Raw genomic sequence first — 22553 nt, 5'->3', positions numbered from 1 at the left:
AGATACATAAATCATATGTAAGAACTTCATATAAAATTAACTAAAAGAAAGTAAGAGGAAAAGGGCCGATAGACAATTAGTGAGTTAACTGGGGAAGGATTAGATTTAAGGCTTTTGTCAGATCATTAAAATAAATCCTGGTTAGTCTAAATAGTTGAACGCAAAAGAGAGGGAGGGAGGAATCAAAAGGCAATGGGCAGGTTAAGGTTAAGGTTTTCCCTGACTCTGGCCCCGACATCATAGGTGAGCACAGCTTGCCCGGGAGACTTGGGCAGGCGAGGGAAGGGATGGCAAGTACCGCATCGATCTCGTTGAGGACCTTCCACTGCTCGTAGGGCACACCCAGTGCCTCAGCCGTCTGGATTGTCCTCTTCATCTGGCTTGTCCAGACCTTCAGTTCCTTGATGTTCTGGTCACTGATGAACTTGGCCAGACTCTTGGCAAACTGAAACACATCACAAGCAAATTCAGACCCATGGGTCCTGGGCTGCCCTCGAAAGACCCCATGGCTGTACAGTCCTTAGGGTTCGTGACAAACCTCAGAGAACACAGATTTGGTAAAACAAACTAATTTCTTGATGACACACACACCCACACATGTGTTCTTGTGCATCCTCCTAGGCCCTGTGCACAGTTCCAGCTGTGACACATCAGGTCCACGCCTCCTTGACCACATGCCCTAGGCTACATGACCTTCCCACTGAGGGCTTGCTATGCCCCTGCGCTGCGGCACAGCTACCAGCTGCACTATACGGACTCAGTTCACTCCCAGTGGCATGCCTCTCTGAGGAAACAGGCTCAGCCAGTGACAGCTCACATGGACACCAGAGATTCAGGCATTTGTCTGGTGCTTGGTGACCTTCCCTATACGATAGGAACATTCTAGGTTGAATAAAGGTCATTCACTGCCATTGCACATTAGCTATGAGAGTGGGAGCCCAGCCCCAGTGCATGCATACATACAAATACCTAGCCACGCAGAGGTACCAATGTGCACACGCGCATGTGCGCACATGCATGTATACACACACACACACACACACACACACACACACTGACCTCCCTGCCCCGGGGGGATAGTCCTGGGTCCCCGCCGATCCGGCCTTTGAGGTTGAGCTCACTCTCCCCATGCCGGCAGAGGTAGATGGAGCGGGGGGTCACGTGGATGTTCATGAGGTAATATACAATGCGGCTCTGGATGTGGTCAGCCACACGGTTCACCACGTAGCTCTGGCCCACATCCATGATCTTGATATAGGACAGATCCCTTTCCAGAAAGAAGGCAAAGAGAGGCCTGTGAGCGTGGTGAGGGTCCTCGGAGGGCATGTCTGGCCAGCCACAGAAACCACTGAGGTGCCCTGCACCTCTGACCAGCAGGCTCGAGGTCACAACCCACAGGACTGTCAGCTGGTGCACGAGTGGTGGGGGTGAGGTGAGCGCAACTCGACACGCGTGAGGCACAGACACACCCTGTGGGAGGTGCTCATTACTCATCATGCTTCCAAAAGGTGACATCCAAAGCAGGGGGGCAGCCACACCACTTTGTGACTTTTAACACTGCTCCTGTGTTCCTGGACCCTTTCTTGCCTACCTCTGAGCTCTCGATGCACTGTGTAAGTCGAACCAAGAGACAGTTTTCCCCAGGGTTAACCTGGGAACAGCTGGCAAGCGCTCCACTCCCCCACTCTTCCTGGTCAGCTGTCCACGGACCTGGCCTTTCCTTCTCCGGTGACCTCCTCCCCCTAGAGCCCGGTCCAGGGCCATCATGTGCGCCGAGCAGCTGCCACAGCCCATACCAGGCAGCAGGTGGATGAAACAAGAAGCACAGGAGGATGGTGCTGGGGGCAGCAGCCTAAACCCAGCCTGGCCTCTTTCCTTCCTTGGGACCTGTGCGCACTGCAGCCCGGAGAGCACACCTCTCTGTTCGTGCAGGCAGGGTGGGGGTGGGCTCGGGTTCAGCCTGAGAGCCCTCGGGGATATTCTCCTTTGAGTTCTCACTGTCTGGACTGTGCGACCTCAGCTCGACCTCAGCTCGGGGGTGTTATACTGACACCACCAATAAAAATGGGAGAAACGTTTACTGACTAGTCCAATAGCAGCTGCTCCAGACAAGTCCTGCAATATGGGCATACCACAGAGCCACGAGGAGAAATGCCACACTGGGGACACCAGGGGAAACGTGGAAGATGGACAGGCCTGGGCAGCAGATGCCACGCAACTCCAGACTGGGGCTGCCTCCAGAGCCCAGCTGAGGAGAGATGCATGGCCAGCCCAGGGACAACTGTTGTATAAACACCCCAAACCACCCCTCTAACAGCTGCTTGTTTTCCTTGGTTCATCTGCATTACATATTTTTATATAATTATAAATGACCCAAGCACAGTTTATATCCTAGCCTTTTCACTTAACGTTGCATTACATTTTCCCATGTCTCTACAGAATTATGATTTATAATGACTGTGTAATACTTTACTGAGGACTACACTGCCCATTTATACTGCACAATAGGAGTTGGCAAACTATGGCCAGAAAGTCAAATTCAGCCTGCAGGCTACCTTTATAGTTTCACTGGAGCCAGGCATAATGGCCCCTGTAATCCTAGCACTTTGGGAGGCTAAGTGGGAGGATTGCTTGAGGCCAGGAGTTCAAGGCCAGCCTGGGCAATATAGCAAGACCCCATCTCTATAAAAAATAGAATTAGGTGGGGCGCAGTGGCTCATGCCTATAATCCTAGACTCTGGGAAGCCGAGGCGGGAGGATCGCTCAAGGTCAGGAGTTCGAGACCAGCCTAAGCAAGAGCGAGACCCCATCTCTACTAAAAAAAATAGAAGAAATTAGCTGGACAACTAAAAATATATGGAAAAAATTAGCCGGGCATGGTGGCACATGCCTGTAGTCCCAGCTACTCGGGAGGCTGAGGCAGAAGGATTGCTTGAGCCCAGGAGTTTGAGGTTGCTGTGAGCTAGGCTGATGCCAGGGCACTCTAGCCAGGGCAAAAGAGTGAGACTGTGTCTCCCAAAAAAGAAAAAAAATTAGAATTAGCCAGGTGTGGTGGGACACACTTGTAGTCCCAGCTATTCAGAAGGCTGAGGCAGAAGGATCACTTGAGCCCAGGAGTTTGAGGTTGCAGTGAGCTATGATCATACCACTGCACTCTAGCCAGGGCAATAGAGCAAGACACTGTCTCAAAAGAAAAAAAAATTAGCCAGGTGTGATGGTGCACACCTGTAATCCCAGCTGCTCGGGAGGCTGATGCAGGAGGATTGCTTGAGCCCCGGATTTCAAGGCTGTGAAGAGCTATGATCATGTCACTGCACTCCAGCCTGGGTGGCAGAGTAGATCCATGTCTCTTAAAACAAAAAAAATTTTTTTAGATAAATTCATTGGAACACAGCCATGTTCATGTATTTACATATTATCTCCTGTTTCATTTGCACTATAATGGCAGTTGAGTACCTGCAATGGAAGACTGTATACCCCAAAAAGCCTAAATAAAATACTTACTATCTGATCCTTTACAAAGCTTGCTGACCCCTGCTGTAAGACCCTCAGCTAAATGCCTCTTATGGGCATAAAGACCCCTCCCCACCCGACACTCCTGCTGGATCTGCCATTCCAGAGGGAGGTGGCAGAGCTACCAAGCACTGTTTCTGCCAGCTGTTCCCACTCAGGGACCGGGAGCCCTTCCCCACTTCCTAAAACACAGACCACACATTGAAGAAGAGCATGTGATGTTTATAAATGCCTTGTGGGAAGATCCTTTTCATAGAAATTTGGCTTGATTTTATGATGGAACAGTATAAAATCCTGACTCACAGAGCTGCGGATGAGGTAACTGGTGTTCTGCAAGTCACCTCTGGCCAATTATTTCTGCCACGAGGAAAGAAACAAAAAGGTCAGACCATCTCTACCTTTTGGCATGGTCCCCCAGACACCACAAGGGGGAGCCACAAGGAGGTGGCCAAGTGCACCCCCCATCATAGCTGCAGGACACGGCGCTCTCCTCACTCACCTGTCCAGGTCCTCATCTAGCGACTCATATGAGTTCTCATAGCACTCGATGCGCCTCATGAAATCCTCCGTGGCCTCGTCACTGTCTCGGTTCACATAGTCAGGGCTGCCCAGTTTCACTTGCTGCCGGAGCCAGGCACAGAGCAAGGATACATGAGAGCTGGAAGCCAGGCAGGGTGAGAGGCCAAGGGGACCACTGGGCAGGGGCTGGGGGCAGTGCCTGAGGCTGGAAGCCACCCCAGGGGCTGGCCCTCATTAGGAAGGGTGCAGCAGCTCCCGGGTCTGCGTCCTCGCACCGGTGCCGTGTGGACAAAGTATTACTGTGCCCTGAGATCATTTTTGTGGTATGGCAGGAGGCCTGGAAGCCTTTCCCCACCCTAAACTATCTCCCCAAACACAGATGGTCATTCCTTAGATAAACTGGGGTGGACTGGAGGACTGGTCTCTCTTTCTCTCAAATGTAAACACCCCACCCCGCTGAAGTTGCTCCCTCCCTGAACAGAAATTAGGAGGCGAGAGGAGGAGAGAAGAGGGAAGGCAAGAAGGGAGCAGGAAAGGGTGCCCACCAGCCACACAGCCCCGGCCTCTGAGGCTACGCTGCCTCCCTACCCTGCAAGGTTCAAGATCAAATTAAGCTCAGCCAAAACCTGGAAAGGGACTGTCACATGCGACCTTCTGTTTTATTACTGTCCCTCACAAGGTCAGATGCACCACTCACCACGATGTTGGCAGCTATTACCTCAGGATCCACACAGATGGACTCGACAAAAAAGGTCTGCAGCAGGGCCAGGAGCCAGGGTGGGCAGCAGAGAAGGAATCGCAAGCACGTTTAGGCCCTGGGCCTTGCTCCAGGGAGCTCTCTCCACCCCACTAAAGGCCATGCTGACCAGCAGCTGGGCCCCAAGGCCTTTCTTCTGGGGGGTAGGGGCAGGGCCAAGCAGCATGGAGCTAAAGCAGGTGCCACCCTGTCCTGGACCCTCCCACCAAGACCTCTTTCCCCTGGAAAGAAAATTCCAGGTGGAGAAAAGAGAACAGCCCCTCTCATCCCAAGTTACACCAGGAATCATGCCAGCCTGATGCCCTGCATGCATCAGGAGGCTGTGAAAGGAGCCCCAGAGGGCCAGGACATGCCACAGCCCCACCAAGGGCAGGAGCCAAGGAGGCCTCACCTTGTAGCCGTTCTGTTCCCCAAAATTAAAGATGGTCGCTCTCCGTTCTCGGGTGGTATTCGTTGCATCAAAAACCTAGGACCAAACTGGGGTTAACTCAGCCTCTAGCCTTGGAGAAGGTAGGAGGCCACCCAAGGGCTGCAACACAGGCATCTCTGAGGACTGGATTTCTTGCCAGGACCAGCTGCAGGACAGCAGGCCCAGCAGGGCCACCTGCCTGGCCAGTCTCCTTCAAACTTGCAAGGGCCAGGATGGTCCTCCTCTTCCTCAGGGAGGATGCCCCAGGAAGCTGGAAGGAGTGGGTGCCTGTGCTCCCAGCAGGGAGCAGACATTCTTGGCACAGAAGAATGTACTTAGCACAGCTCTGCACACAGCAGGTGCTCAGTTTGTGTTTGACCAACAAGAATTCCAGTTAGACCAGTTAAACCGGATGAACTGAACCTATGTTTATTTCTGCTCCATCCTGAGACCCCAGCAAAATAGGAACAGAGGTTAACAAGAACAAGTGAAGAGAGAACAGGAGATGGAGATGCCAACAGAATTTTGTAAGAGAGACACATAGTGACCGACTCAGACAAATGGAGAAAACCAAACATAAGTGCTCGCCAACCACTTGCATGGGACTGGGGTGCTCGGGAATGGGGCACAGGCAACTCTTTAAAAAGGGACAAGGGTAGGGAAGAAATGGGAAGACTGGCTGGAGGTCTGACAAAGAGCAGCTGGAGCCCCAGGCCCCCTCCCGAACCCCAGCCGGCAAAGCACTGACCCACCTGGGGCTCCTCAGAAGTGCCTGGGGCCTGGCCCTGTCCAAGAACCCTCCGCTGTAGCCCACCCACCAGCACCCACCATCACGTCCAAGCAGCTTTTACAGCATCACTTTTTAAAAAAGGGCATCCAACTAGGGCTTACTAGACACTCTAGCAAAACCTCTAATGAGAAAACAGAATCTAAATCAATCAAACAGAAAAGAAGAAACTTGGTGAAAATGAAGACAGGGCAGGGAACAGAAAAAAATATCCAAAAAACTTACAAAATCATCCAAAGAGAAATACAAAAGGATATAGTAACCATGAAACAAGGGCAGAGTTCTAAGAAATTGGAACACTCAGAGAACAAGAAATTCAAAATGTGATTGTAGAAATTTCTTTTAAAATTCAACCAAATTTGTAAGATAATGCTGAGGAAGGCTCCTTTGAAACAAAAAAAGACAAAGAGAAAATAATGGAAAAAAGGTAAAATTAGGGATCAAGCCAAGCATGCATCCACTAGGAGTTCTAGAAAAACAGCTCACAAAATGGGAATAGGGGAGGGAATAGCTTGCCAGAAAGTGGTAGAGGGGGTTTATCAAAGAAATAAAACATGATGATTTCCCTGAATTGAAGGACAAGTGTTTTCTGATGGAAAGGGCCCCCTAAGACCCAACATGGTGGAAAAGAAAGGACCCTGAAGACCCTAAAGGCCTCCCAAGAGGAAAGGGCATGAGAAGCCCCTAGCTCCCTCCAAGAAATGAAACTTTTAGGAAGATCATCAAGTCAGTATAATATCAGACTTCTCCACAGCCATGCTGGAAGCCACAAGACAACAGAGCAATATTGTCATAGAAATTCTAAGGGAAAAGTCCTTCCCATTGAGTATACAGTATACTCTAAATTGAGTATAGAATTCAATATTAAACCATCAAATGCAAGGATTAGAAAAAGACATTTCAGACATGCAAGGCCTCACACAATTTACTTTCCAAGCACCTTTCTCAGAAAGCTACTATAGGATGTGCTTCAACAAAACAAGTCAGTAAACCAAGGAGAGGAAAACATGGGTGGGATCCAGGAGTAGGACATTCAGCCCAGGAGAAAGAAAGTCCCAGGGTGACAGCTGTGCCACAGGCAACTAATCCAGATTGGAGCTGGGGGGCAGAGAGCTCTAGAAGGAAAAAGGAAGGTAACAAACAGCTCCCATGTTTGACTACATAGGCTTAGGGTAGGCCCTTCCCCAAAGACACTCCATCTCAGCCCTGTCCCATGACTGGAGGGGCCAACACACAGGTGGAATTCCCAGGATTCAGCTGGTTCCTACAACAGCTAGTACATGCTGGGCAGGACTCTCCCTACACCAGGAAAATCACATTTACTAAAGACTTGGGTAACATGATACTGGTAACTTCTGGGGTGGCCAACAGTTATAAGTATTCAGAGGGAAGTCCTGTAGGGCCAAATGCAGCCACACATCCAGAGGGAAACTCCTGGCCCAGACCCAGCCTCTTGCTTTCTCCGGCTCAGCTGCCGCAGACTTCCTCCCAGAGGTCAGCACCCAGGGGCAGCCAGGGCTCACACACCCTGCCTTCCCCTACAGATGCTTGATGAGCAAAGGCACAGATGTGAGTAGGCTCCCATGTGTCATTCCCAGCTGTCACCAGGGTGTCATACTTACCGCCACATGTCCCCCTTCCTCACTAAGGAACCGCCGGACATCACAGAGGGCTGCCAGGGCACACTGTCTTCAGAAGAAAAAATACAGGGTCAGCCCAGCATCCAACCCCAGCTGTCCGAGAAGGGACAGGCCCTCGATCCCCTTCTCTCTCTTTAAGGTTTCTCTTCTCTTTCCTTGGAATAAGTTTCAGTCTTTGGCTAACTGTGTTCCTATAAGGTGGAAGACATTGCTGGGGCCATTTCTTTCCTTTTTTCTTTTTTTTTGAGACAAGGCCATACTCTGTTGCCCAGGCTAGAGCGTAGTGATGTCATCATAGCTCACTGCAACCTCAAACTCCTAGGCTCAAACAATCCTCCTGCCTCAGTCTCCTCAGTAGCTGGGACTGCAGGCTCAGGCCATGATGCTGAGCTAATTTTTTTTTTTAGAGATGGGAGTCTCACTATGTTGCCCAGGCTGGTCTCAAACTCCGGGCCTTAAGCAATCCCCCTGCCTTGGCCTCCCAAAATGCTGGGACTGCAGGCATGGGCTACTGCAACTGGGGCCATTTCTTACCACCTGCATTTAGATCCCCATGTTCTGGGCTCAGATCTCTTTTGTGGGCTGCTCTGGCCACAACTCCACCATGTTGGGGGATCTCAGGGCCCAGTGAAGATGCTGAGGGAATAGCTTGGGAGCCTGTGTGTACATGTGTGTGTGAGTGTCATATGTGCACATATGCATGCATCCACATGTATGGGCAGGTATGTGTGCGTATGCTGTGCCCATATGCATACATGTAAATCTGTGAGTGTGCAAGTGTATTTCCTGGGCCCATATGGGAGTGCAGCTATGGATGCACATAGTGTGCCCAAGTCTTCATGTGTGGTATATGATTGAATGAGCACAGGTATAAAGGAATGTGCCACATGTGAGAACATGGGACGTGTGTGCATGCATTCATGTGTATACGTTTTTTGTGTGTCCACACAAACACAAGATATGCATGTTTGTGCCCACATGCCTTCATGTGGTATGTGACTGTGAGCACACATGAGCATGCTTGGTGTGTATGTGTGCACAGACCCAGGTGTACATACAGGGGGACCACAAGTGTATATGTGCTGACCATGTGCCTATGCGGTATGCATGTGTGCACCCACCCTCATGTGTGGTGGGTGACTGCATGTGTATGGAAGAGTTAACACAGCAGGCCTGAGAATGCTACCCCTCAAAAGGCCTGCTTGCAAGGTTGGTCCTTGGCTAGGGTCCGGGAACTTGAATGGTAGACAGTTCCCCATACTGATATAAAACTTTCCCTAAGTAGTAAGAGCAGCTCACTGTGTCCAGACTGTTTATACAAACAGTATGGTTTATGATGAATACCTGCTTTCCTTTTGGGGGTCTGGAAGTTTGGTACGTGCTAGGCACTGGGTGCCTATGGGACCAGCCCCCAGTAACATCGTTGGTAATTGAGTCTCCGATGAACTTCCCTGGCAGACAACACTTCACATGTGTTGTCACAATTCACTCCTAGAGGAATTAAGTGCATCCTGCGTGACTCCCTGGGAGAGGAATTCTGGGTGTTCAATCCCAGCTTCCTCTGGACTTTACCCCAGGCTCATTTTCTGGAGAGATTTTGATGATTTTGCTTTGTATCATTTTGCTGTAATAAATCTTAGCCACGAGTCCCGCTATATGTGAGTCCTGTGCGTCAGTTTGTAATTCGCTGAACCTGAAGGTGGTCCTGGGGACCCCTGACACATGGATAGGCATGTACAGCACATGGGCGCCTGTGTATACTTGCCCTGTGTGTGGTGTGTGGCTGTGTGTGACTACCAATATGGGTGAGCCCAAGTATTTATACATGTGGGTTTGGGCCCGCCCGGTGGCTCACGTCTATACATGTGGGTGCCCACACGTGTGCACACACCCTCACATACAGGGTGACTGTGCGCAGGGGGGTGTGTACGTGTATGTATGCACCCTTGTTTACATATGGGGTGTATGTCTGTGTCCAGATGTGTACCTATGAGGTATTCACGGGCACGTATGTGCCCACATGTGTGTGTTAGGGGGCTTGTATGTGGTATGGGATTGCATGCAGGAGTATGAGTGTGCCCAATAACATATGTGTACATGTGCCCTTTTATGTGCACATATGACTGTGCATGCGCTTTTCTAGACCTTCTACTGGGTCCAGTGTCAGAGATGGACCTCAACACCGTGTCACTCTAGGGACCTCAACGATGTGTGAATAACTAGACCTCTGGGAAATACAGCCCTCTCTTCCCAGGTTTTCCATTTTAAAAACTCCGGTCCCTTAATTTTGCCAATTACTTATGGGAAATTTGGGGCTGGTTAATGGGAATAGCCCTGTGGCCCAGTGGCCAGACCCAGGCTTTGGATACAAGAGGAAGGGTTTCTAGGAACGGTCACAGGTATGCCTGCAGAAAAGCAGCACGTGAACCTGCCCCCAGCTTCTATTGCAGGGTGACCTTGGACTAGTTCCCACCCTCTCCGAGTCTAGGTCTCCCCATTTGAATTAACCCCAACATCCCTACCTTTGATGGGCAGCCTGAGTGGAATGGCTAGTAGACTCTGGGAATGCCAGCTCCCTTACTCTTCCTACAAACACTACAGATTCAGACAGGCCTGGCTTCAAATTCAAACCTTGAGGGCCCCCTGACAACACCATCACTTTCTGACTTCAGTCTCAGCATCTGAGAAAGGAAGGCACCATCACCTACTGCGAAAGCTGTAGGGAAGATCAAATGAGCTCATCTATCAGTGCCTACAGCTTGGGGTTGTTTTAAGATTTGCATATGATACGTTCCTTGACCTCTGTACTGAATAATATTGGAATGATGGGCAGTGTTTGGTGGTAGAGGGGCTTAGATTCAGGCCCGGGCTCTGTGAAGTAACTTGTTACTTCTTGGCTTCTCTGAGCCTGAGTTTCCTCACCTGTAAAAGGAGGGTGTGTGGGACAACAGGTATCAAGCACCCAGTACACAGTAGGTTCAAATATTAGTCCTTTCCTTTTTGTCTGGCTTGATACCACCAGAGGGTCCAGCCTTGAGCTTTACCCACAGTGTGGCCACAGAAACCTGAATGTCAGACTCCCTTTCCCTTCTCAGTGCTGCAGCCTGGCCCAGCCCCAATGACGGGAGAACGAAAGCAGTCTCTAGTTTGAAGCTCCAGGCCCACAGTGGGGAGCTTCTGTCCCCTGGTGGCCAGAGAAGGAACAGATAGCCTAGTGTCCAGACCTCAGTGGCCTATGGCCCAGGGCTGGGCTTGATTTGGGGACATCACTAGAGCTGGGCCAACCTTGGGTCACTGCCCTACCCTGATGGCTGGGCTAAGAGCAAGTCTCTGCCACCCTGGGCTGACAAGGGGCTTCTTGATCCCCCAGCTGGTACTCAGTCCCCCCCACTGAACCCTATGGGGGTTGGGGGGGTCAGTTACCATATGTAAATTTCCATCTCATGAATAACAGCAGGAGTGTGAACTACTCACCCAGCAGCATCTAGGCCACCTCAAAGCAAAGCCAAGGCCTGTTCCACACACACCAGGAACACGCCAAGCACATGGCAAACGTGCTCCAGATGCACAGGAGGGGGCTCATCCTGGTGCAAGGGAGGAAAGCCCCCCATGCCTGAGGCCTGCGTCCCTGCACCCACTCAGGCTCCCCTCCACACCCGCAGTCCCATGGAGCGCCTGGGTGACCAAGCATGACCTCCACACACAGCCTGACCGGCCCTGGTGAGCCGCTTTCACTTTCTGAAGCTCTACCCTCCCCTCCCAAGGATGTCCTTACCACGGGCTCCTTAACACCAGGGCAGGGACAGGCTAGCCAAGAGGAGGCTACACACCCTCTCCTCTCATCCCCAAAGCCATCACATCCCAATGCCGCCACATCCTGAGAGGTCAAGAGACCAGCCCTGTCACAGCCTTCGGGGAAGCAAGGCCAGGGCTCAGCCGTTCACCAGCAACTAGGCTCCAGGGGCTTCTCAGTAAATAGGCAGTCACTTGTTAGCCTTCCCAACAGCGGTGTACCCCTACCCTCACCCCTAAGCCAACATACTTCCTTATTTTCAGGCCCTCTTCGTTGTCTGGGAGGAAAAACTCAAATGATCTGTACGTCTTGACCATGTCCCGGCGATACTGGCCAACGTTGAATTCTGGGGGGAAGGAGAGGCTCGGCTTTCACAGCAATGGCAACCCCCACAACTCCTGACCCTGACCCACCCCCAGGCCCTGCCCACTGTCCAGCCTTCTCTCTTCTCCTCCCCCTCCCCCACAAAGGCCCAACGTCCCCTTGGATAGCTAGGCCAAGCCTCACCCCGAGTGGGTACACCAATCCAGTTGAGGTATCGAGTCAGCTTCTTAGATATGTAGGTCTTGCCCCTGGCAGGCAGGCCCACCATGACAATGAGCGTGGGGCAGTTGGTCATGCAAACTGAAAGACAAGCAGCACACAGCGTCAGACAGGGGCCAGGACCCCTCCCAGTGGGTCCGTCCCTCTCTGCCTGCAGTCTCTCAGCCTCAGGGCACAGGAGGGTACACCCACCTGGCACCAGATGTACTTTCCTGTCATCCTGGCATCAGACAGCTCTATGAGTGCACCCAGAACCTGGTCTCAAGCCACCATTGGCATGTCCCCCTTCCCCAGGTCAATCTGGGGCTCTGGCAGATGCACTGGGATCTGGCCAACCCTTCTCATCCTGATGTACACCACCAGATGTAAAGCCCAGCCGGCCATGCCGGAGTACTAGGGAGTTCCCAACGCAAGAAGGACAGAGCCAAGACCCAGCCTCTGCCACCCAGAGAGCCACACCCTAATGTTCTCACATCTCCCCCCACCCCAATAATCATTCAGCACTCCCAGCACACACAGCCCACTGCATACCTCCCTGCGGTGAACTTCTTTCCATCATACAAAGCCCAGCTTCAAAGCTGCTTCCGCAATGAGTCCTTTCTCCATGGCATCTCTGTGCCCACCTGTATGCCCTCACCCTCAGTCCTGGTCACCTCACTCTCGAGTCTGCTCTCTCCAGATGCTCACTTGGAGCAGAAGCAGCCCTGAGGCATCTGAGCCGCTCAGGGGCCTGAGGCCTGGCAGAGCTGCTGCTGAGGAATTATGGGCAGGAGCAGGGAGAGGGCACGTAGAAGCCTCCCAGGGTAAGGACCGCAGGGGGCTGAGACCAGAAACCCAGACTGATGCCCACCACCAGCCACGTCCCACCACATCAGCGTGCCAACCTGAGAAGTTGCTGAGGTTACAGGTGGGGAAGGGTCTGAGTACAGCCCTACACCCCTGGCTGGCCAGGACAGATACCAGGGTAGCACACCTGCCAGCTTCATGTAACCCAGATCAGTTTTTTGTTTGTTTTGTTTCTTAAAGAGACAGTGTCTCACTCTGTCACTCAGGCTGGAGTGCAGTCCTGTGATCATAGCTCGCTGCAGCTTCAAACTGGGCTCAAGCGATCCTGCCGCCTTGCAAGTCATTGGGACTACAGGCGTGTGCCACCACACATGGCTCCCAGATCAGCCGTCAATGTGGTCAAATGCGGCTTCACCTCAGAAGCCTCAGGAAGCTTCCCTTTCATCATCCTTAGGACCTAGGGCAGGTAAAACCATAGCAGACAGGCAGATGGACAGATGTGGGGACCTGTCACTGCCCCTCCTCTGCCCACTTGGCTCGGCAAGTACCTTAACCTGGACAGACTGCTCCTGCCCCAAGTTGTCTCCCTCAGAGCACAGAGGCCCCAGGGGAACCCCTGTGGGAGGGGGGGAGGGGGGATAAGGGGGGCAGGAGTCAGACAGGCCTGAGTTCCTATCTTGACTCTGACACTCGGACACAACTCAGAGATAGACGATAATCCCTCAGGGAGGTCTAGCCCCGCCTCCGTGCAAAAGCCTGAGCGTGTAGGGAAGCTGTGTCCTCTGCCCTGCCCTGGCAGCACACCAAGCTAAGGACACAGGTGTACCTCAGCACCGACTGCCCTTGGGACGTAAGGCATGGAGGCAAAAGCCTGGCCCCAGGCAGGCCCTGCAGAGAAGGGCCCTGCTTGCTAGTGGGGGCTTCATCACTCTTGTGCATGGCCCTTGTATAAATGTGACCCAAATTGTAAGCGTCGGGGTTGAGAAGGAGGGGGACCCCACGAAACACAGGCTGACAGTGAGTGAGAGTGAAGAAACTTACAGAAAAACCTCAGCATTGACCAAGGTAAGAGGAAAACAAGTTTGGCAAGAACTTGCAACCTCAGGGCCAGTGCCCAGTTTGCACAATTCCTAGCTGACTCTCTAGCAACCCAAGGGCAACGCATCTGCTACTAATTGGGGGAAAACCTGCATCCACTCTGCTTCCGCTGATAAGGCCACCCCTTCCCTCCCACTGCTCCTTCGGGGGCACCCCCATGACCTCAGGATTGGGGTTCTGTATATCCTCTTCACATCATGTCCCCAGAGATGGCCCTGACCTCCTCCCACAGCGTCTGATGAAAACATCCCCCTCCCCACCACCCCATATGTGCAGTTCAAGGTGGGCAGGCAGGGCAGCAAATTTAGCCTAGGCACAAACAAGGCAATAAATTACCTATCGCCTCTGCTCCTTAAGATAAGCTCCCAAGGAAATGACCCAAAAGAAAACCAAAGTTCAAGTATATTCACAACAGCTCTGCTTACTACAGCAAAACACTGGGAAATCCCAGCAACAGAGAAATTGCAAACCAAGGCGCGGCAAGGAGGGGACATGCTCCAGGCCTTGAAACAAAGTGTGTGGACCGAGTGGCTGGGATGTGCAGCAGAACTGCAGCTCAGAGCCCACAAGGACCCACAGACAGCAGAATACGCTGCTCATAACATTGAGCAAGTGTGGAAGGAAATCTGAAGACATGTCAGCCCAACTTCCCTCCCTTGTTCCTTTCTTGTAAATCTGCTGAAGGCCCCAAGAGTCCTAGGAGCCAAGAGGCCCGAGACATGCCTGGCAATGGACAGTGCCCACTTGCTGGCACTTCCACCGAAGGAGCAGACACAAGTCTCCGGGGTGGGTTCCAAAACTGATTCCTGAATGGCACCTGCTCCCACCTCCTTGGGTCAGGCTGGGGAAGGAAGAGCTCTGTAAGACAATGCAGCAAGGCATAGTAGCCCTGTGCAGAGGGGACAGAAAGGAGTCTCTCCTGCTGTCCTGTGCACGCACCAGGCATCTCCTCACTCAGGAAGAATCTTGCCATTTTGCCACCATTTAGCTGAGAAAAACCATCAAACACTGTGCTTTATGCCATACTCCCTGAATCCCCTCCTCATCCCCTGCCCCACCTGCCCACAGAGCTCCTCCAGTTCTGAGCTGAGGGGCCAATGATGGGGAGGGTAAGAGTGTCCAGGCCCTTAGGTGTGGCTCTAAATTTTATCAAGTGGGGGAAGAATTGCTAATGGAGAGTGGGAGTAGAGGAGGCACAAGATACCCCTCAATCAGCCAGCCCCCATGTTCCCTGAGGAGCTGGGGACCAGACCCCAGGGAAAAGCCAGTACACAACACAGACCAGCAATGGGCACTGCTTCCTCCTCCCCACAAAGCTCTGTGATCAAACCAATTCCCACCTGCCCCCAAGGTCCTTACTCTCCTTGCAGTCATCAACCTAGTCACAAGTCACTGTGCAAAGGAGAAAATGCTACATGAATGCAGGCACTGGGAGCTGGAGTGCTGCACAAGTGGGCTCCATGGTAACTGGCTCCATGAACCCCTATGTGTTTTTAATAACCCTCTCCCTTAACTAACTACTTGACCCTTTGAGTTGTTTCCCAGAAATTATGGACTTGAACTCTTGGCCTCAAGTGATCCTCCCACCTGGGCCCCCAAAGTGCAGGGATTGTAGGCATGAGCCATCACACCCAGAAAATCCAGAAATAATGGATTTTCTACAGAACAAAGGAGTTGAGACTTTGAAGCCCCCAGGGCAGACTTCCTGACACCAAGATTCACCATCACGCACAACCTGCAACCAAGGCTTGTAGCCCCTTGTGAGATACACAGGGACCTGCAACCTGCCCCAAGGCACGTGACCCCTCCTTTAAAAGCCCATGATTAGGCCGGGCGCGGTGGCTCACGCCTGTAATCCTAGCACTCTGGGAGGCCGAGGCGGGTGGATTGCTCAAGGTCAGGAGTTCGAGACCAGCCTGAGCGAGACCCTGTCTCTACTAAAAATAGAAATAAAAATTATCTGGACAACTGAAAATACATATAGAAAAAATTAGCCGGGCATGGTGGCGCATGCCTGTAGTCCCAGCTACTCGGGAGGTTGAGGCAGAAGGATCGCTTAAGCCCAGGAGTTTGAGGTTGCTGTGAGCTAGGCTGACGCCTCGGCACTCACTCTAGCCCAGGCAACAAAGTGAGACTCTGTCTCAAAAAAAAAAAAAAAAATAAATAAATAAATAAAAGCCCATGATATCCCTTAGTTGGAGAGACAGATTTGAGGCAGCTTCTCCCAGCAAGATGTATTAAAAATTCCTTTTTTCCTTGGCAATCCTAGTCTCAATAATTAGATTGCTGTGAGACAAGCAAGTGGATCTAGACTGGAGGTTGGGGGGGGGGGAACCCTTTCATTTCAACAACATCACATTCATTCACTGCTTACCCACTCTCTGCTATGAACTCTGGGACCACCCCCACAAACTGTGGGTCTCATCTTTAGCCTCTGGGGTGGCACCTCCTCCTCCAGGAAGGTGTGGACCCACAGCCCAGCCTGCCTCAACACCCTGAGAACACCCTGAGACATTAATGGCACAAGGTTTGTTGGCTGGTTATTTATTTATTTAGAAACAAGGTTTGGCTCTGTCACCCAGGCTAGAATGCAGTGGTGTCATCATAGCTCACTGCAGCCTGGAACTCCTGGGCTCAAGTGACCCTCCTGACTCAGCCTCCTGAGTAAACAGCTCTCACCACCACACCTGCCTAATTTTTCTTATTTTTTGTAGAGATGGGACCTTGCTATGTTGCCCAGGCTAGTTTCCAACTCCTGGCCTCAAGCAATCCAGCATGCTGGGATTACAAACTGTGCCATCACACCTGGCCCCAGAGCCACATTTTCATCCCACACTTAGAGTCTGGAGAAACACAGGCCCTGCCCCAGCGGCTGTGAGACCTGGGCAGGCTCCCTCCCCACTGGGCCGTGGCTCCCTCCCACCTGTAATAGGTGGCTGGCTTGGAGCTGATTCTTCAATCCCTGACCCAGATGTAGTGAGAACCAAAGAAAGAATGGTGGTGATGAGGAAACTACCTGCTCCCCTTATAGCAGGGGCATAGTGTCATTAAAGGCTTACAGACACTTCATGGAGCAGGGATAGTGACTGTCTCATCCCACATGTGAGGAACCCAAGGCCTAGAGTCATGCAGCTGAGCCAGGATGTGGCTTGAGTTCTGCCTCCAAAGTCCAGGTCGTCACTCCTTCCCCTCTATGTAATAACAGCAGCCACCCACCTAGTTAGGACCGCACAGACCTTACCCAAATGGCTAAAGCACAGGAAGGAGGGGCATCAGCCTCCACACCTCCAGGAGAGTCTCAAAGGAGGGCTGGCCAGGCCGTGGCCATAGCCCCTCAGAACTCACAGTGGACTCAGAGTCGGGCTCGTAAACATCTATAACCCCACTGGGACCTCTATCATAGTCAGAGCCAGGACCCACCAGAACTCAGTCTGCTCAGAAACACAGCCCCCCCCCTACCAGGACCCACAGTGTGGTCAGAGATGAACACACACCCTTCCCCCAGGACTCATGTCATGGTCAAAGCCATGGCCTCAGGTTGGCATTGAAGCATGACAAGCACAGAGCACTCTCCCCTCCCTTATCACACATAAGCAGAGGTCAGGAGTACAGGGAGACCCCAGCACATCGCACAATCTCCTGATCTCCATTTCACCATGAGTTGAACTAGATGTTCTCTGAGGTTCTTGCCAAGTTGCAAATTCATTAAGAGTGTTTCAGTTTTTCCTAAAACCTTTCTTTTTCCTAGTAATAAAAAAGCTGCAGACTCATTTAAGGACAGGCAGAAATTCAAGGAAGCGTTTTAAATACCTCGGACACCAGTTGGAGTGAGCCCCTTGGCAATTTCAGGAATTCCAGTATATCTCCTAGATGTTTCACACTGCAGTTTTATCATTCGCCCATGACACCACATGGATGTTTACATGCCAGTGGATACAAACACAGACTCACATGGCACAGTGGTCTCATTGTCTCTATCCTGAGCATATCTGCACTTCCCTGAAGTTCCTACCACAATTCGGTTTTAAAGCCAAGGGGCGCTCTTCCTCCAGTTAGAGAACTAGCCCATGCTTACGCCTTTGAAAGTTCTGGACTCAGAGAGGCCAAGTCATTCTCCAAGGGCCACACAGCTCAGTTCCAGTCCAACCACCTGGCCCATGTTCTCCGGCCAGGAGAGAGAGAAGGGCCAGCTGTGCACACCGAGTCCTCACCTGCTGGGGGCAGCGGGGATGGAAAGAGGAGAAAAGGGGGCGGCATCCTCCAGGAGGCGTTGGTGGCCAGACCTAGCCTCCGCCAGGCCGAGACGCCCCCACACACCTGTCCCCGCCCCCTGCTCTGCCACACCTGTCTCTGGCCCACCGCCGTCACGGCCGCCTCACCTGTCTCAGCCCCTACTTGTCATTACCCCCCCCACCAGTCACAGCAGCCTCACCTGTCCCCGGTTCACCACCTGTCCCTGGCCCCCTCTCCATGAGAGACACCCGCCCAGGCCGCCCTACCCACCCACCCACCCGGTGCACCTCCCTCCCCCTTCCCCGCGGACCCCGCCTCACCACCCCGCGGGCACGCGTGCAGAGCGGGCCGCCCATTGCTGTATGGCATCCAGATCTTCTTCAGCGGGTTCTGGGTCAATTCCCGTGGGGACGCCATCCCGGAGCCGGGATGAGTCGGACTACACCGCTTCCAACCCAGCAGCCGGGCCACCTCGGGCCACCCGAGGTCCCGCCTCTTGGGCCCCGCCCCTGCTCATGCCGCGACACCCTTGTCCATCTTCCCACAGGCCCCGCCCCAGAAAAAGTAGGCTCCACCCCAACTGGGGAAGGCCTGGCCTCCGACCACGCATGCCCAACTGTTGTACAGAGCCGTTTTGCACCAAGCGGGTGTTGGTCTTCATGCCAGGATCGAGAAGCGCATGCCCAGCTCCCGGCTTGTGCGGGCCCCGCCCCGGACCAAGGCCCGGATTGTGCAGGCCCCGCCTCCGATGCGCAAACGCCCGTCTCCCAGCCCGACCGCGCTGATTTGCATAGGCCTCACCCATGGGCCCCGCCCCGGGCTCTGCAGCCCCGCCTCCGCGGCGCGCGTGGGTTACGCCCCGAGGTACGCGTGACCTCAGGGCCCCCAGGAGGGCTCGCAGTGGGACTAGGGCTGCGTGGCACGCCCGGCCAGGTTGGTCAGATTTAGCAGGGGCCACTAAGCCTGCTGTCCCTATCACCCTGTCAACTTCGCTGCGCTCTCCTGGCTCTGCGCTGGCAGCCCCCGCCCCGGTTTGCTCTGGGCCCTGGGACGTTTACAGAAGCTACCTGCTCAACCACACAGGAAAAGCTCCTCATCTCATGGACAGGGACTCAGGACAGATCTTAGAATCGATCATGTTTCTCTCTTTGCCTTGGCTACTGGGAAGCTCGCGCTAAACCCTGACCCACCTGTAGCAAATGCTGGAACTTGGTAACCAAGTACTTTAGGGACTCTCTAAGCCCTGGCAGTATCTTAATTCTCTTTCCAGAATTTCATTTTTACCAATTAAATTTTTAATCATGAATATACACATTAAAAAAAATAAGCCTCTGTCTCTTCATCAGGAAAATGGGATGTGCATACATCAGTCTTACAAGATTATGATATAGATTAAATGTGTCAATCTCAGAAATCTGTTTTAAAACACATTAGTGTTGTCATTTATTTATCTCACTCTTGTCTTTGAAAATGCACTAGGGACAAGGGACAAGGGAGAGATCCAGAAGTTCAGGAACCCCAGGCTCGCTCTTGTTTGGCCTCCACATGACCCTGCAGGCTCCTGCCTCCTTTGTCCTCCAGCCTTGCCTATTTAAGCTTTCTACACTTTCTGCCCCAGTCCCCACCAATACTGCTTGAACTTGGCTCACACTGCCCTCTATCGATGTCCTCCACAGCACCCCTGGGAGGGTCCCTGCATCTTCAAGTTCTCTCTGCCCAATGTGTGCCCAGCCAGGAGCCAGGTGCTAGGGGCACAGAGAATAAGGCTGATCTCATACACCATAAGTGTAGCGCTCTTCCCATGCCCTCCCTGTCACACCCCTGCCCTGGTTCCATCCTCCAAGTCACAACCCAGTGCTTCAGAGCCTGGCAAGGACCCTTAAGATGACTCTGACACAGGTGTCTTGCCCACTTCACAGGAAATGAAGATTCAGAAGGTTCACATGCTGGGAGCCCACCTGGATCTTCCCCAAAACCAGCTCTAGGTGCCTACCTTGTGAATGCCCTGCACCAGGCAAGGTCAACTACTTTCTCCTTCCTCATCCTCCCTCCCCAGTGTCCACCCCGCCTTCCTCCGCCTCACTGCCAGTGGCCCTGAGCACACCCATGGGCGGCTCCTGATGAGCAGGGTGCCCCTTGTGACCTGTTCCCTACTTCTCCAAAGCCACTCATTCTGATCCTGACACAGCCAGCCCTCCTGTCTGACTCCAGGCCACTGCCAAGGCCATCTTGGAGCCACCCTGACCCCAGAGACCTCATCACCACACGCCCACACTCTGTCCAACTGGCAGCACTCATCGGAAAGGCTTCCTCCCCTAACATCTACCTAGGACTCCTCAGGCCTGACCATCTTCTTCCCCAGCCCTCCTGGGTTGTTAATCAAGGCCTGGGGGCAGGGGCCAGTCAGGACAGGGTGGGAGGCCAGGACTGTCTGTGGGAGGCCACCCCCACACTCAGACAGTATGAGGCAGTTTCCACGAAATGCAGCAGCTCTGTACCTCCCACTCTTCCCCAAAAGTCTGACCCTGAGCTGACCCAGTCATACCCTCCCAAGTCCCTACATCCAGCGGGGAGGCCACAGATCAACATCAGGAGAAACCTAGGTTTGCTACCCAAGGCCAGGGTCTACATCTGTTCTGAGGATATTCTCTATCTCCCCTCCCACGGCCCCATTTCTCAGGTAGGAAACAGCAGGTCAGGAAGGGGAAAGGGCCCAGGATCAGAGAGCCAGCCCTCAGTGTGACATGGACTCAGCTCGACGCCAGCCCTTCAAAACCTCACCTTCCACGCCTTGCGCGGTCACCACACTCCCCACCGCCACTCCTGGCTCTTGCTTGTTCCCTCCATCGAAATGCTCTCCTGCCTTTCTGCTCCCTCAGCATCACTTGGTGCCCAGCATAGCAACTGGCCCTCGTGGCTTTTCCCTCCTCCGGGCATCCCAAAGTGAGCCCGCTATCCTGTCCCAGGCATGGAAGGCGCACTGGGATGTCAGTGTGCACTCATGTGTGAACATGTCCTGCTCAGTCTCTCCCCACCAGGAACCTGGCTGGCCTGACCCTGGTTGGCTCCCATGGCACCCACTGCACTGACCACTGGATCTCCTCCCAGTGTCCCAGGCTAGAAGCCTGGGGTGGCCAAAATTCTCAATCCTCGGTTCTCAATGCTCAAACTCTTCCCAGTCCCTGCATCTGCTGGCCAGTCCTGGCAGACTGCCAAACCACTCTTTGCAGCATAAAAACCCAGGGACATCAATGCATGCCATGCAGACCCACACACCAAAGCGCGCAGAACACCAACCGGGCTGCACATGCATACACACAGCTGCACACACAGAAGCCCTGCACCCAGGCATGTGCACAGAGACAGGCAGGCTGTAGTGGGGCCTGCTGCCCTCTGCTGTCTCCCTTCCCCTTTAATTCCCCCACCTCCACCCCTGCTGTCACTGGGAGGTTCAGGAATTCCCAGGAATTCCAGCTTCCTCTGGCCATTTCCAGTGAAGGATTGTCCCCACCTTCTCCCTGGGCATGGAGCTCACAGGGAGTGTGAGGTTCCAGCTTGGGGGTATAGAGCCATGTGACCAAGCAGCCTGGGAACCCTGATCTCCACTTCCTTATTCCAGCCTGGCACAGAGCACACAGTAGGTGCTTAGTGATTCAGGACCAGCCAGGGCACACAGAAAGGACTCAGAGAGGCTCATGACCAGGACAGAGGACACAGTAGGTGTTTAGAGAAGCTCAGGCCTGGCTCAGGACACACAGAAGGCACCCTAGAAATGCTGGTTTAAGGACTGAAGCCAAATCATATGAAAAACCTCCCAAATAAGCCTCTGGACCGCCCCAAACTTGTATGACCCCTGAGGAGAGACCTGGAGGAACATGACCCCTTGGAAGCCAGCAAAGAGCAGGGCAGAGCAGGAGCGCCTCGCCTGGGGCAGCTCCAGCTCGCTGTCCCTCCCCTGGGCTGGAGGAAGACACTATTTATAGTTCCTCTTTGGCCCAGCCCCCTTTCCCCTGCAAGGCGACAATGCTCCCCCTCCTCCAGGCCACTGACAGACAGATACCCCTCAGAGCACCCCCTGGGAGGAAAGAACCCCAACACTCTCACACCCCTCCAGCACCCCCCTTACTACGTCCAGGTCTTTTCCTGAAGCCCTCCCACCCTCCCCACGCTGCCCCGCGCCTACCCTGCCTGCTGCTCCCCGGCCCCGGGTCCATCAGGGAGCTGCCTCCTAACATGTCTCTGTCCATCCTGCAACCGAACTGGCCAGGGCCACCACCCCTGCAGCTCCAGAGTGGGGTAACCCCGCCCGCCCGCCTACCCTGCAGCTCGACCAGAGAGCAGCGCTTGCCCTGCAGCCCCGCCTCTCCAGCTCCCTGGGCCCGCCCCCCCCAGGGCTGCTCACAGTTGTGAGGTCAACGTCCGTGCCCCCACCCCAGGCAGGCAGCCACACTCCCTCCAGCATTGCCTCTCTCTCC

At 53.4% G+C, this 22553-nt stretch overlaps 1 protein-coding gene across 11 annotated transcripts in view; it reads right to left on the bottom strand.

The window, feature by feature from the left end:
* Positions 1 to 22379, bottom strand: part of PFKFB4 (6-phosphofructo-2-kinase/fructose-2,6-biphosphatase 4) — a 40243-nt gene extending 17864 nt beyond the window's left edge. For 4 of the 11 annotated variants that reach the window (XM_045530312.1, XM_045530316.1, XM_045530318.1 and 1 more), the window contains exons 1-9: positions 18399 to 18566; positions 11926 to 12042; positions 11668 to 11764; positions 7608 to 7674; positions 5181 to 5255; positions 4730 to 4786; positions 4013 to 4134; positions 1060 to 1267; positions 299 to 445 (exon numbers count right to left, since the gene is read on the bottom strand). In XM_045530312.1, coding sequence (XP_045386268.1) covers positions 299 to 445; positions 1060 to 1267; positions 4013 to 4134; positions 4730 to 4786; positions 5181 to 5255; positions 7608 to 7674; positions 11668 to 11764; positions 11926 to 12042; positions 18399 to 18495 — 987 coding nt within the window. In that variant the 5' untranslated portion in view covers positions 18496 to 18566. Of the gene's footprint in view, positions 1 to 298; positions 446 to 1059; positions 1268 to 4012; positions 4135 to 4729; positions 4787 to 5180; positions 5256 to 7607; positions 7675 to 11667; positions 11765 to 11925; positions 12043 to 12492; positions 12747 to 17920; positions 18023 to 18388; positions 18639 to 22261 lie in introns of those variants that run through there. The other 7 variants (XM_045530311.1, XM_045530309.1, XM_045530310.1 and 4 more) reach the window with 7 other exon arrangements.
* Between the last annotated feature and the right edge of the window lie 174 nt (positions 22380 to 22553).

Source organism: Lemur catta, chromosome 18, assembly GCF_020740605.2.
Source record: "Lemur catta isolate mLemCat1 chromosome 18, mLemCat1.pri, whole genome shotgun sequence".
NCBI lineage: Eukaryota > Metazoa > Chordata > Mammalia > Primates > Lemuridae > Lemur > Lemur catta.
The sequence above is the reverse complement of the archived record's forward strand: the minus strand, read 5'-3'. Positions and strand labels throughout refer to the sequence as shown.